Genomic DNA, 15,813 nt, shown 5'->3' with positions numbered 1-15,813 from the left:
TCCCAAACTCATTTTACAAGGTCAGCATTACTCTGACACCAAAGCCAGATAAGGGCACTACAAGAAAAGCCCAACATTCCTGATGAATATAAATGCAAATTCTCAACAAAATATAAGGACACAGAATTCAACTGCACGTTTAAAGGGTCATACACCATGATCATGTGATTTATACCTGGGATGCAAGCATGTTTTAACATATACAAATTGATAGAGGTAATCACCACATTAACAGAATAAAGGATAAAAAAAATCATCTCAACACTTTGCAGAAAAATTGTCAAAAATTCAACATCCTTTCATGATAAAAATTCTCAAAAAATTAGTCACAGAAAGAACGTACTTCCACATAATGAAGGCAATATATGGCATGCTCAGAGCTAACATCATAATCAGTGGTGAAGAAAGCTTTTCCTCTAATATCAGGAACAATGCAAGGATGCCCATTCTTGCCACTTCTATTCAACATAGTACTGGAAATACACATTTCTAGACATGATGTATTTTTCATGCCACTGTAACTGATATCCTTAAATTTTCATTTTATATCTATTGCATAAGCTTTATTTTTGAAAACTTTATATACAGAAACATTGTTACTTCCTATTTCTAATAATTAACCTATACATTTTCATCTTATGCACATAATTTTATCAACAAATAATGTTTTATTACTTTCTAATCAATTATACCAATTTTTTCTTGCCTGATTTTCCTGACTAGGTCTTTCAATGCAATGTTGAATAAAACTGGTGAAAATAGGCATTCTTTTTTCCAGACTTTAGAGGAATAATTTTCTATACACCAATAAGTATTAGATTTTGCTATATTTTATGGCAATATATAGTACATATTATGTCATGATCAGATCAGTGAGGTTTCCTGGAAGGTGAAAAGGCAAAATGGAAGGCCCATGAGAAGATAAGAACTCGAGTCCTTATTTTCCTTACATAATTTCTGTAAGTGTTACTATATTATCATTTCCTTCTCACATTTCTGTATGTTCCTGAGAGACCCTGATTTTCCCATGCTTCCATAGTAAGGGCCAGGTAGGGCCAATTTCCATCAAGACCTCTCAAAGCAGATCACTCCATGGTACATACCTGAAGGTTTTATTTCCCAGGTCCAAATGGCCAATTATATCCAGTATAAATAACTGTTTACAATGACACAAAGAATTTTCTCACACACATTTGCATATCTTTATGAGGTATGCTATGTCCTCTGCAGAGGTTCCCATACAGAGTCTCACTTCTCAGAGTAAACACTGGTGGTGCCCTACAGAGAAACAGTCAGCTAAGAAGGACATATGAAGGAATCAAGTAGGAACTTTCTGGCAGAAACCATATTTAGCCACACAGGTCACTACATCCCTGCTACATATGACTTCTCCCCATCAAGATGCTTTCCTAAAGATTCTTATGGAGAAGGGTTGGGCCCACAACGAAGAATACAGAAACATTTTAGAGATAGCAGGTAGGATTCATACCTGCCCATGTAGGCTATCCCAGGCATGTCTTCCACATTCCCTATGGATTTTTCTCTGAGGGCCACTCAATTCTCAGGAAAAGAATTGGTGCTTTTGGGAAAGTGTAAAACAGGATCTGTGATGGCATCATACAGGGTCTTTATGTGCAAGCACCATAACATACATGTGTTTGCAAAATAAAAAGTGAGGTCTCCATAACGTATGAGTTAGGCCACCAGACACAAGGGCAGTGTTAATGGAAAAAAGACAGAAAAGGAAATCAGGAGAATCAGAAACACAGTGTCTGGAATGCAAATCAAGTTTAAAGGTGTACACCTGGGTATTAGCAACCTCCTTCAAAAGAACAGAAAGGGAAGATAAAGGGGACAAATATGAGCTAAAAACATGTCTCTGCCAGAATTTTATATATAGATCAGGGAACAGATACTGTGGATGAAAAAAGGTTTCCCTGAAGTTACAAAATTGGTGAGTGCTGGAATAAGCATTAAAACCCATGGCTATCTACGTCTTTTCATCACACCAAGTTCCTAGAGGGGAGGAGTAAAAGCAAATAGCAAGAAGTGTCAATTCCAAGATCCTGGGTCCATCCACTGACACAGATCAACTTATATTCTTGAAATGAAACAAACAAACAAAGAGACCAGATTTATTGGACCTTATCAACCCATCTTTCCATCTATCTACAAGAATAATTTTACAGATACCCTTAGGGGTAACAAACAAATCCTTCCCCCAGGCACAGTTTCTAGGTCATGGCATCTTTTGACTCAAGCTTTCTTCATGTCCTCTATGGGGAATTACTGCACAGCTATAAATTATGCTAAGTTAACAGTAACAATATTCTCACATGTCCAATTCTTATTATGTAACATAATCATAAATACATAACTTCAAAATAAACTATGTATGTAACTTGTATATTAATCATTCAGTTCACAATCTCAAAAGTTTTACATGCCATAGCGAAAATGCCCATTATTTATATAACAGATGTATTATCTCTGATAAAAAAAATTGCATACATTAGGAAGTTTATTTCACTTCTAAAATTTTATCAGTAAAGATGCCCCCAAACTCATTGAAATTCATGGGTTTTGTGTTACTTATTAAGGCTTGAGCAGATACTGAAGACTCTTCTGTGCTTAGTCCATTCTTATGATTTTACCACTGCATGAATTCTCTGGTGCACAGTGAGTTGTGACTTTTGAATGAATGCTTTCCCACATACAGCACACCGATAGGGTCTCTCCCCAGTATGAATTCTCCGATGTACAACAAGGTCTGACTTCTGGGAAAAGGCCTTTCCACATTCAGCACATACGTAAGGTTTCTCTCCTGTATGAATGCGCTGATGCCCTGGGAGGTGGGACTTCTGAGAGAAGGCTTTCCCACATTCACTGCATACGTAAGGTTTTTCTCCTGTGTGAATTCTCTGATGTCCAATGAGATGTGACTGCTGACAGAAGGCTTTTCCGCATTCACTGCATTTATAGGGTTTCTCTCCAGTATGCGTTCTCTGATGTATGATGAGCTGTGACTTCCGGGAGAAGGTCTTTCCACATTCAGTACATTCATAAGGTTTCTCCCCAGTATGAATTATCTGATGTATAATGAGTTCTGACTTCCTGCTGAAGGCTTCCTCACATTGAGCACATTTGTACGGTTTCTCCCCAGTATGAATTCTTTTATGAATAATGAGGTGGGACTTCTCACAGAAGGCTTTCCCACATTCAGTACATTCATATGGCTTCTCTCCAGTATGAGCTCTATGATGTATTATCAGCTGTGACTTCTGGGAGAAGGCCTTCCCACACTGATTACATTCATAAGGTTTCTCTCCAGTGTGAATTCTCTGATGTATAATGAGGGGTGATTTCTGGGAGAAGGCTTTCCCACATTCACTGCACTCATATGGTTTTTCCCCAGAATGAACTCTCTGATGTATAATGAGGGATGATTTCTGAGAGAAGGCTTTTCCACATTCAGCACATTCATAAGGTTTCTCCCCAGTATGAGTTCTCTGATGTACAATGAGATGTGACTTCTCACTGAAGGCTTTCCCACATGCACCACAATCATATGGTTTCTCTCCAGTATGAATTCTTTGATGTATTATGAGTTGTGACTTTTTTAGAAAAGATTTTCCACATTCAATGCATACACAGGTCTTCTCTCCACTTTCAACATTCACATATTGAATAAGAGATTGTTTATTGCTGATAATCTTTCCACACTGACTATCTTCACAGTGTTTCACTCCATTATGAATTTTTTCATGCTTAGAATAGGAAGAAATAGATGTACTCCCACATCTAAAATTCTCACCAGTGTTTTTTCTTGCATAACCCCTATTACAACTGAGTAAGTTTATATTAGGTTCCAAGCTCTTTTCAAATGAGTCACATGTATACCGTCCTTGTCCTGAAGCATCTAGGTCTGTGTAGTCATGAAACATTTTTCCTAATGCCTTATATGAATAGCCTGATTCTTCAACAACTGTTTTGTTTTTGATGGCCATGACTTGCCTGAGAAGTCTGTCGTCATTTTCCTGATCTCTCTCCAGCTGGTCATCATCCTGCCATTCCTTAAAAATGGAGTACAATGAATGATCTCTTGTTACACCTTCCAATATCTCCTTAGGGAAGGAAACACCTTCAAGTATGTCCAATTGAGGATTTTCAAGTCTAGTCTCCCTCTCTGAAAAAATAAAAGAAAAATCAAACAGATAAAAAGATTTAGTAGAGGACAAAAGAGGTTAAAAACAAATGGATGATACATGATGGTCCAGGAGACAGAGAACTGGGAGGGCAAAGGGCCATTTGAAACATGTAAATTTATCACATAAGTAACTAAAGATGGACTTTACTTCCAACAGTGGTGGCATGAAGTACTTGAAGAATTCTCCTCCCCAAAAAACAAGTACAAAAATAAAATGATTAAAAAGCAAAAACTAATTTAGGGCACTGAAAAACTACCAATGGGAGGTAATAAACTGCAAAGTGCTTACTCACCCAAAACTTCTACTTCATTAGGTAAGAATGGGGAGCTTGTGGCATTCTTTCCTAAGGTTTTCCCATCTCCCACCCCTAGTTATGGGGCATTAAAACACTAATCCACAGGATACAGCTTAATGCTGTTAGTAAAGCAGCTAGAAACTTAATGGGAGTTTGGAAGTAAAAGAGTCAAAGAAAAGTCGAGATGATAAACTCTCCCTATACTCCCAACTCACCACTAAAATATTTGTGCAAAGATATCCTAGAGAGCCTAGCAGTGATTGAAAGTTTGGAGAGTCTTGCAAATTAGCTATATTTTTAAAGTATTCTGACACATACACAACTCAGGCAGCAAAGAGTAAAAGTCACACTGGCTTCTGATGTCTAATACAATCTCTGTCCAAATCACTAGCTCACCTCTACTTTATCCAGGTGAAGGGGAGTCTCTTAGAGAGCCAGACTTAAACAAACAAACAAAAACCAGAGACATCAGCAATGACACTCTATGGGAGAGACAGATGTCACAGTTTAAGCTCAAGCAAGTTAAATGTCTCTAAGACAAGAAAGAAACGCTTGGAAGATCAGAAGAATCCAGACTACAATACATCATCTACAATGTAGAATTTTCAACCAAAAATTACTAGACATAGAAAGAAACAGAAAACTGTGACCTAAACTAAGGAATAAAATCAGTTAATAGAAAGTAACTCTACATGGGCACAAATGCTGAATTTTGTAAACAAAGCTCCCAAAGAAGCTATTATAAACATATTAACTCAAAAGAAAAGACTGCTAGGCAATGAGTACACAAATATGTAATTTTAAAGGAGAAAAAAGTATATAAAGGAACTAGTTTGACTACAGGGAGACAGAAAGAGGAAATTTTGAGTATGAGAACTTTTTTGTATTATGATTATGGTACTAGTTAACTTACTCTATGCCGAACATTAATTTTGTGTAAGTTAAGACATAAAAGAACCAAATGGAAAGTCTAAGGCTAAAATTAAAATTTCACCAGATGGGCTTATTAGATTTGAGAAAGCAGAAAGTAAGATCAGAATCAGTAAATTTGAAGATATCACTAAAAATTAACTAACCCAAAGAACAAAAAGAAAAAAGGATTATAAAAAAATAAAACTTCAGAGATCTGTGGTGTAATAATAGGCATTCCATCCAGTATATGTGTAACTGGAGTGGTAGAAAGAGGGGAGAGAAAAAGGCAAAAAAGAAAAGAAAAGAAAAGAAAAATTGTCTTTAAAATCACCCAATTTGGTGAGAAATGTTAATTTACATATCCAAGAAGCTCCATAAAATACGGGCAGGATACCTAGATAACTAGCCACATCAAAATCAAACTGCTGAGAAATGGAGAGAAAAAACTTGAAAGCAGTTAAGAAAAAAAATGACACATCATGCATAGGAGAAGAATAGTACTTCCAGCTGAGTTTCAACACACTCAAAAACTCTGAGGCCAGGAAACACTGGAACAACATATTCTAAATACTAAAAGAAAGCAACCTGTCAACCAAGAATTCTATATCCAGTGAAACTCCTTTAAACATGGCAAAATAAAAGCATTTGCAGATAAACAAAAATATTCGCTAGCAGAACTGATTTACAAAATATACAAAAAAAAATCTCTGTCTGACGAAATAGTACCAGATGATACCTTAAATCCATAGGACACTAACAATTTTTTTAGTGTGTAGGTAAATATAAGGAATTTAAATATGTCTGCCTTTTCTCTTTTTCTTTTCTGCAAAAAGCTTTTTAAAGCAAAAATAAAGAAGAAAAGATGGCGGAGGAGTAGGGGACCCTATTTCAACTGGTCCCGGGAATTGAGCTGGATATCTACCAGACCACTCTGAGCACCCACGAAACCAGCCTGAGATGTAAGAAGATCTGGATCTCTACAAGCAGAATATCGCAGGCGGTTTGGTTTTGAGGTAGGAAGCAGGGAACCGTGATTCCACGGGCAGGTATCGGAGGATAAATGGCAGCGGGAGGGAGCCTGGCTGTGAGGATCCTACACCGCTGGTGAAGGACAGCCTCACGCACTGGGGATGGGGCACAGACTCGCAGACCCGTAGCAGCGGGGAAAGGACTTTAGGGCAGCCCTGGGGCGGAAACCTGGAGCGGTGGGGTTGTGCACGTGCGAACTGGGAGCAGCTGGCAGTTTTAGAAGCACAAAGGGCAGAGACAAACCCGACCTGGAGGTGAGGACTGGGAGCTGTGCGGAGGGATGCACAACCCATGACGCTGCAGTTTATAGCAGCACAGACAGAAACGGAGACAGTGTGGCCTGGAGACCTCACTGAAGAACAGAATGCGGTCTCTCTGCTCTGAGGCAGAGGGTTGGAAACAGTCTCTTCTGCTCTCTCAGAAGAGAGGCGGAAAGCCGCCAGGGAAAGTCACCAAAGAACAAAAGCCCCCCAAAAATGATTCCCACTGAGCCCATCCCCGGCCACAGGGGGGCAGGGCAACTCTGCCCAAACAGGGTTGCCTGAATAACAGTGCGGCAGGCCCCTCCCCCAGAAGACAGGCTGGGAAAACAAGAGCCCGGCAACCTTAAAGTCCCAAGAAAATAGGTGCATCTTGCTTGGGTTCTGGTCAATAATTTGGACTCTATACATTCCCTCAACCACCCCTCAACAGAATGACTAGGAGGAGGAACCCCCAAAATAGAAAAGGCTCAGAGATTATGACTTATGCTACAGATTTACAAATGGATGCAGATATAACCAAGATGTCAGGAGATGGAATTCAGGCTAGCAATTGTGAAGACAATGGCTAGAATGGAGAATTCAATTAATGGTAACATAGAGTCTCTAGGGCAGAAATGAAAGCTGAATTGGCAGAACTTGAAAATGCTACCAATGAGATCCAATCCAATCTAGATAATCTAACAGCTAGGGTAAGTGAGGCAGAAGAACGAATAAGAGACCTGGAAGACAATTTAATAGATAAAAGGGAAAAGAGGAGGCCAGGGAAAAACAACTCAGAATCCATGAAAATAGAATCAGAGAAATAAGTGACACCATGCAAGAAGCGTTCCAATGTCAGAATAATTGGAATCCCAGAGGGAGTGGAGAGAGAGAGAGAGGACTAGAGGATGTATTTGAGCAAATCATAGCTGAGAACTTCCCTAATCTGGGGAATGAAACAAACATTCACGTCCTAGAGGCAGAGAGGACCCCTCCTGAGATCAAGGAAAACAGGCCAACACCCCGGCATGTAATAGTAAAACTCGCAAATCTTAGAACCAAAGAAACCATCTTAAGGGCAGTTAGGGGGAAGAGATTCCTTACATACAGAGGGAGAAACATCAGAATAATGTCAGACCTATCCACAGAGACCTGGCAAGCCAGAAAGGCCTGGCAAGACATATTCAGGGTACTAAACGAGAAGAACATGCAGCCAAGAATACTTTATCTGGCAAGGCTGTCAGAATGGATGGAGAGATGCAGAGCTTCCATGACCAGCAGAAACTGAAAGAATATGTGACCACTAAGCCGGCCCTGCAAGAAATATTAAGGGGGGTTCTATAAAAGAAGAAAGACCCCAAGAGTGATATAGAACAGAAATTTACAGGCACAATCTATAAAAACGACGTCTTCACAGGCAACATGACAATTAATTCATATCTTTCAATAATCACTCTCAACGTGAATGGCCTAAATGCTCCCATAAAACGGCACAGGGTTGCAGACTGAATAAAAAGACAGGACCCATCCATATGCTGTCTACAAGAGACTCATTTTGAACCCAAAGATACATCCAGACTGAAAGTGAAGGGATGGAGATCCATCTTCCATGCCAGCGGACCTCAAAAGAAAGCTGGGGTAGCAATTCTTATATCAGACAAATTAGATTTTAAACTAAAGTCTGTAATTAGAGACACAGAAAGACACTATATCATTCTTAAAGGGTCTACCCAACAAGAAGATCTAACAATTGTAAATATCTATGCCCCCAACATGGGAGCAGCCATCTACATAAGCCAACTGTTAACGAAAATAAAGAGTCATATTGATAACAATACGTTAATTGTAGAAGACCTCAATACTCCATTCTCAGAATGGACAGATCATCTAAGCAGAAAATCAACAAGGAAACAAGAGCTTTGAATGATACACTGGACCAGATGGACCTCATAGATATATGCAGAACATTCCACCCTAAAACAACTGAATACTCATTCTTCTTGAGTGCACATGGAACTTTCTCCAGAATAGACCAGATACTGGGTCACAAATCAGGTCTCAACCGATACCAAAAGATTGAGATTATTTCCTGCATATTCTCAGACCACAATGCTTTAAAACTGGAACTCAATCATAAGAAAACATTTGGCAGACATTCAAACACTTGGAAGCTAAAGACCACTCTGCTCAAGAATGTTTGGGTCAACCAGGAAATCAAAAAAGAACTTAAACAATTCATGGAAATCAATGAGAACGAAAACACATCAGTCCAAAACCTATGGGATACTGCAAAGGCGGTCCTAAGGGGGAAATACATAGCCATCCAAGCCTCACTCAAAAAAATAGAAAAATCCCAAATTCACCAACTAACTCTACACCTTAAAGAACTAGAGAAAAAGCAACAAATGATGCCTAAGCCACGCATTAGAAGAGAAATAATTAAGATTAGAGCAGAGATCAATGAATTAGAAACCAGAAACACAGTAAATCAGATCAATGAAACTAGAAGTTGGTTCTTTGAAAGAATTAATAAGATTGATAAACCACTGGCCAGACTTATCCAAAAGAAAAGAGAAAGGACCCAAATTAATAAAATTATGAATGAAAAGGGAGAGATCATGACTAACACCAAGGAAATAGAATCAATTATTATAAATTATTACCAACAACTATATGCCAATAAACTGAGCAATCTGGATGAAATGGATGCCTTCCTGGAAACCTATAAGCTGCCAAGACTGAAAGAGGAAGAAACTGACAACCAGCTAAATATCATACTGTAATCCCCACAGCAATATCACACATACAAAGACAGAACTAAGAAGAAAAATTCAACAAGGAAATTAAGATGGCATGCTAAAAAAAGTTCTTTCAACATAAAAGACAGGAAAAGAAAAAGGACCTAAAGAGATTAAGCAAATAGAAAACAAATAGCAAAATGGCAAAAAGAAATCAAAACAAATCAATAATTACCTTAACTGGGAATGGAATAATACTCCAATCAGATACTGTCAGACTAGATAAAACAGTAAGAATCAACTATACATTGTCTATAAGAAATTCACTTTAAATTCAAAGACAAATATGCTGAAAATAAAAGGATGTGGGAAAGAAATCATGCAAACTGTAAGCACAAGACAGGTGAAGTAGCTATATTAATATTAGATAATATAGACTTCAAGATAATAAATATTATTAGAAACAGAGAAGTATATTTCAAAATTGTGAGAGGAGATTTGCAAGAAGTTATAACAATTATAAATATATCTGTGCCTAACCACAGATGCCCACAACACACAAACCAAAACTAACAAAAATGAAAGGAAAAAATTAGTAATTATGTCCAGAAATTTCAACATCCCTCTCACAAAGACTTCTAAAACAAGTAGACAAAAAAAAAAAATCAGTATCAATGAACCTGACCTAACATCTATAGATACCCCAAAACAACAGAACACACATTTCAAGAACACGTGAATCAAACCTCAGAATAGACTACATATTGGGTTTCAAAACAAGCTGCAATAATTTTATGAGGACAGAAACTATACAGAATATATTCTCCAACCATAATGAAATTAGAAATAAATAACAAAAAGATCTCAAAAATTCCCACAAATATTTGGAAAACAACATATGTGTAAACAACCTGTATGTTAAAAAATCCAATATAGAAAATAACTTGAATGAAAATGAAAACAATATGTCAAAATTTGAAACAAAGTTAAAGCAGTACTTATAGGACAGATTATATATAGGTAGTCCTCATTTTGAGTAATTTTGATATGCATGAATTTCAGTCAGTGCAGTTTAGTACATAACACCAGTCTGGCAACACAGTTAACATTTTAATTACCACAGTATACAATTTGTGACTAATCGCATAAAGTACAAATTTCACTGCTAGCACTTAAAGTCCACAAATCACTATGCAAATAACAGATACACATCATGATCTGTACCCAATCATTTCACTTATTTCAAAGTCTGTCATTGATTTTTAACTGCACATCTGTTAACGAATATATATACAGAATGCAAAGTGTATAGGTGTGTTTCCTCCTTGTCTCCCATTGATAAACCCACATGGCATTTTACAAAAAATGGATAACTGAAAGAGGGAAGTGGCCTGCAAAGATGAAAATGCAGCAAAAAAACAACACTAACAACACTGGATGCAGCTCGAATATAGCTTTGGCATTGCCACTATTCATGAGACTTTAGGTATATAGCCAGAAGAACTTAGTGAAGGCAAAACTTACTGACATAAATTCTTGGGTTATGATGAAAAGAATAAAAATATTACAGAGAAAATGACCCTGATGAAAAATCCTCACAGTATCTTGGACATATTTCACAACACTGAAAACACAAAGGGTAAAATGTTGGTAGCTGATTCAACCTTAGAAAAGGGTTTCATAATTCGGTAAGACATAGAAAACAGGCTCACTTCCTATCGTAAGTTATACAATGATAAGAAGGTAGACACTGCTCAAACTACTCTATATAGGACTATTGAAAATAAAACCCCACATCTTCAATGCTGTCAATGTTTTAACTTGCAAGGTAGTAAATATTCATTTTGCTATATTTTCATTTCTCTATACAGCTATAACCAACAGTGAGATGGTTTTTTAATGTTTTCACAAAAAAGCTTAAAGGTCACAAAACAACTGTAATTTTTTCCCATTGATTATGAAGATTACTTTGCAAAGTTTTGACTTCTTTGGTAATTTTTATGGTCCCCTACTACCAGACAAGATGAGAATCACCTGTATGTACATGCTCATGTTAGAAAACAAAACAGGTCTCAAATTAATAATCTGAGCTTCCACGTTAAGAAGCTAGAAAAAGAACAAATTAAACCCCAAATAAGCAGAAGATGGGAAAAATAAAGATCAGAGTGGAAGTCAATGAAATAGAAAATGAAAAAACAACAGAGAAAAATCAATGAAATAAGCAACTGATTATTTGAAAAAAACTAATAAAATTAATATGTTTTAGCTAACAATGAGAAAAAAAGAGAGCTGGCATAAAGTAGCAATATCAGCATAAAAGACAGACACCTCTAGACTAGACCCTAAAGACATAAAAGAACAATAGAGGATTATCATGAAACATTTTATACCAATTAATTTGACAACTTGAATGAAATTTTAAAAATTCCTTTAAAGACACAATTACCAGAACTGACTGAAGACAAAAGATAACTTGAATAGATTCACATCAAGGAAAGAAACTTATAGGGGAGCCTGGGTGGCTCAAGTCATTAAGCGTCTGCCTTTGGCTCAGGTCATGATCCCGGGGTCCTGGGACTGAGCCCCGCATCGGAATCCCCGCTCTGCAGGAAGCCTGCTTCTCCTTTCCCACTCCCCCTGCTTGTGTTCCCTCTCTCACTGTGTCTCTCTCTGTCAAATAAGTAAATAAAATCTTTTTTTAAAGAAAAGGAAAGAAACTTATAAATAAAAATCTTCCCACAAAAGTTCAGACCTAGACTGGTAAATTCTTATCACTGTAATAAACCGTAACCATGAGTATAACAGCTTCTCTAAGTTTGTGAGCTCTTCTAGAAAATCATCAAATCTAAGGGTGGTCTTCCAGACCCCCAATACAAGTAGCAAACCAAATCCAGCAATATATAAAAAGAATTATACACCATCACCAAGTGGAACTTGTCCCGGAATGTAAGGTTGGTTTACTATCCAGTAACAAATTAATTGAAATTCTATAATATAGCATATAAACAGACCATCTCAGTAAATGCAGAAAATGCATTTGTCAAATTCCAGCACATTTTCATGATAAAAACACCAATAGAATTGGAATAGAAAAGAAATTCCTCAACCTGACAAAGGGCATGAAAACTTACAGCTAGCATACTTAACACTGAAAGACTGGATTTTTCCCCATAAGATCAGGAATAAGACAAGGATGTCCACTCACCATTCTATTCAATATTGTACCAGAGGTTCTAGCCAGGGTACTTAGGCAGGAAAAAGAAAAAAAAGGCATCCAATTGAATTTCTCAATTTATAGATGACAAAACCATTTATACAGAAAAGCCTAAGAAATCAACTGAAGAATGATTATAACTAACGAATGAGTTTATTAGTAAGTCTGCAGAATACCAGACCAATATACAAAAATCAGTTATATTTCCATACACTTGCAGTGGACAATCCAAAAATGAAATTAACGAAACAACTGCATATACAATAGCATCAGATAGAATAAAATACTAAGAAATAAATTTAACAATTATAAAACTTACACTCTGAAAACTATTTCGAAAAAAATTAATCTAAATGAAAGGGAAAGATGACATGTTCATTGGAAGATTTAATATTGTTAAGACAACAATACTCCTTAAATTGATCTGCAAATTCAAAAAACCCTGTCAGAATCTAAGGATATTTATTTGTAGCGATGGATATGCTAATTCCAAAATTCATTCCTGAAGAGCCAATGTTTCCAATCTTGGAAAAGAAAAACAATGTTGGAAGAATGACATCTCCCAATTTCAAAACTTACTAGGAGCAACAATAGTCCAGAGATTGGCATAGAGACAGATATACAGACAGAATAATATAGTCAGAAATAAACCCTTTCATGTAAGGCTAACTGATTTTTGGCAAGGGCATCAAGAACATTTGATGGGAAAAGAATAATCACTTCAATAAATGGTGGTGGTACAAATTCATTCTACAAGGCCAGCATTACCCTGATTCTAAAACCAGATAAAGACACCACACAAAAAAAGAGAACTAAAGGCCAGTATCACTGATGAACACAGATGCGAAGATCCTCAACAAAATATTAGCAAACCGAATCCAACAATACATTGAAACATCATTCACCATGATCAAACGGGATTCATTCCCAGCATGCAAGGGTGGTTCAATATTTGCAAAAAAATCAACTGATAAGTTCCATCAATAAGAAAAAGGATAAAGCCAAGTGATTATTTCAATAGATGCAGAAAAAGCATTTGACAAAGTATAACATATATTCATGATAAAAACCCTCAACCCTCAACAAATTAGGTTTAGAGGGAACATACCTCAACATAATAAAGCCCATACATGAAAAACCCACAGCTAACATCATACTCAATGGGGGAAAACTGAGAGCTTTCCCCCTAAGGTCAGGAAGAAGACAAGGATATCCACTTTAGGGGCGCCTGGGTGGCTCAGTTGGTTAAGCGACTGCCTTCGGCTCAGGTCATGATCCTGGAGTCCCAGGATCGAGTCCCGCATCGGGCTCCCTGCTCAGCAGGGAGTCTGCTTCTCCCTCTGACCCTCCCCCCTCTCATGTGCTCTCTCTCCATCTCTCTCAAATAAATAAATAAAATCTTAAAAAAAAAAAAGAGTACACTTATCTTGATGAGCACTGAGTAATATAAGGAATTGATGAATCGCTATATTCTACACCTGAAACTAATACAACACTGTATTTGACTATATAGGTATTAAAATAAATAAAAATAAACAAAAATACATGTCATAATCAAAATAAAAATAAATAAATGATTAAATAAGTAAATAAATAGTGCTGGAACACATGGACTGCCACATGCAAAAGAATGAGGTTGGACCCTTAACTTCACACCATGTGCAAAAATTAACTCAAAATGGATCAAAGACCCAAATGTAAGAGCATTAACAGTACAAAACTTTTAGAAAAAAAACTTGGGGTAAATCTTCATGACCCTGGATTTGGCAATAGATTCTTGGATATGATACCAACCGTACAAGTAACAAAAGAAAAATAGAAAAACTGGACTTCATCAAAATTACAAAATCTTGTGCTTCAAAGGTTACTATTGAGAGAGTGAAAAGACAACCCGCAGGATGGAAGTATTTGCAAATCATATGTCTGGTTACGAGACCTATGTCAAACAAGAACTCTAGGAGCTTCCAGGTTGGTGAACACATGGAGGTGTGCCGGGAGAGTGGTGCACCTGCAGAGGGCGTGAAGCTCTGCACCCTTTCCCCATGCCCTGCCCTGTGTACCCCCTCCAGCTGGATGTTCCTGGGTTATATCCTTTTGGAGTAAACTGGCAATCTAGGTAAAGCACAGAAGAGCCATGTGAGTCCTCCAGATTTCTCTTCCCCTGTATCAGTGACAAGCTGGACTGCAGATGGTGTTAACTTCACTCAATTTGGATTCCTGAGGTACCATGTGGAGCATGCTCCCTGCTAAACTGTGTTGGATATGCAACATGTAAAGAAGACAAATCCTTGTTGTGTTAAAGCACTGGCATCTAGAGGTTGATTTGTAATATAGTGTATCTAGCCTGTCCTAATTAATAATAAAATTAGTACCAGTGAACAAAAGAACTTTATAAAAAACTTTATCTATACAAAGAACTTTACATAAAAGTTCCATGTAAGTTCTGTATAAGAATTTGATCTCTATAAAGAATTCTTACAATTCAATAATAAAAAGACAAATAACTCAAAATAGACAAAGGATCTCAACAAAGTATTTTCTGAAGAAGATACATAATGGCCAACAAGCAGATGAAAATATGCACAACATAATTAGTCATTAGGGACCATTTTAGTTAAACACAAAGTTCCTATATGACCCAGCAATTCCACTCCTAGGTACACACCAAAGAAAAAATAAAACATATGTCTACACAAAAACTTGTACATGAATGTTTATAGTAGCATTATTCATGTTGTGAAAAGGTGGAAACAAGCCAAATATCCATTAACTGATGAATGGATAACCAAATGTAGTATATCAATACAATGGAATATTACTCAGCCAAAAAAGAAACGAAGTACTGATACATGTTATAAGGTGGATAACCCTCAAAAACAGTGTGCTAACTGAAAGAAGCCAGTCACAAAAGACCTCACATTATATTATTTCATTTAAATAAAATATCAAGAGTAGGCAAATCAATAGAGAGTGAAAGCAGATTAGTGGCTGCTTAGGGCTGGGAGATGGGGAACAGGGGTGTGAGTGCTAAAGGGTACAGGATTTCTTTCGTAGGTGATAAAAATGTTTTAAAATTGACTGTGGGAATCGTTATATATATCTGTGAATACACTAAAAAACCACTGAATTGTTAACTTTGAAAGGGTGAATTGTAAGGCATGTGAGTTATATCTCG

General features: G+C 37.0%; 1 protein-coding gene across 16 annotated transcripts in view; it reads right to left on the bottom strand.

Moving 5' to 3' along the window:
• The window catches only part of LOC113929001 (zinc finger protein 300), a 31,239-nt gene continuing 15,426 nt past the window's right edge, over positions 1 to 15,813 (bottom strand). For all 16 annotated transcript variants that reach the window (XM_027605469.1, XM_035727793.1, XM_027605470.1 and 13 more), the window contains one exon: positions 1 to 4,186. In XM_027605469.1, coding sequence (XP_027461270.1) covers positions 2,643 to 4,186 — 1,544 coding nt within the window. In that variant the 3' untranslated portion in view covers positions 1 to 2,642. The remainder of the gene's footprint in view (positions 4,187 to 15,813) is intronic.

The sequence above is a fragment of the Zalophus californianus genome, chromosome 5, assembly GCF_009762305.2.
Source record: "Zalophus californianus isolate mZalCal1 chromosome 5, mZalCal1.pri.v2, whole genome shotgun sequence".
NCBI lineage: Eukaryota > Metazoa > Chordata > Mammalia > Carnivora > Otariidae > Zalophus > Zalophus californianus.
This window is presented reverse-complemented; position numbering and strand designations above follow the sequence as displayed.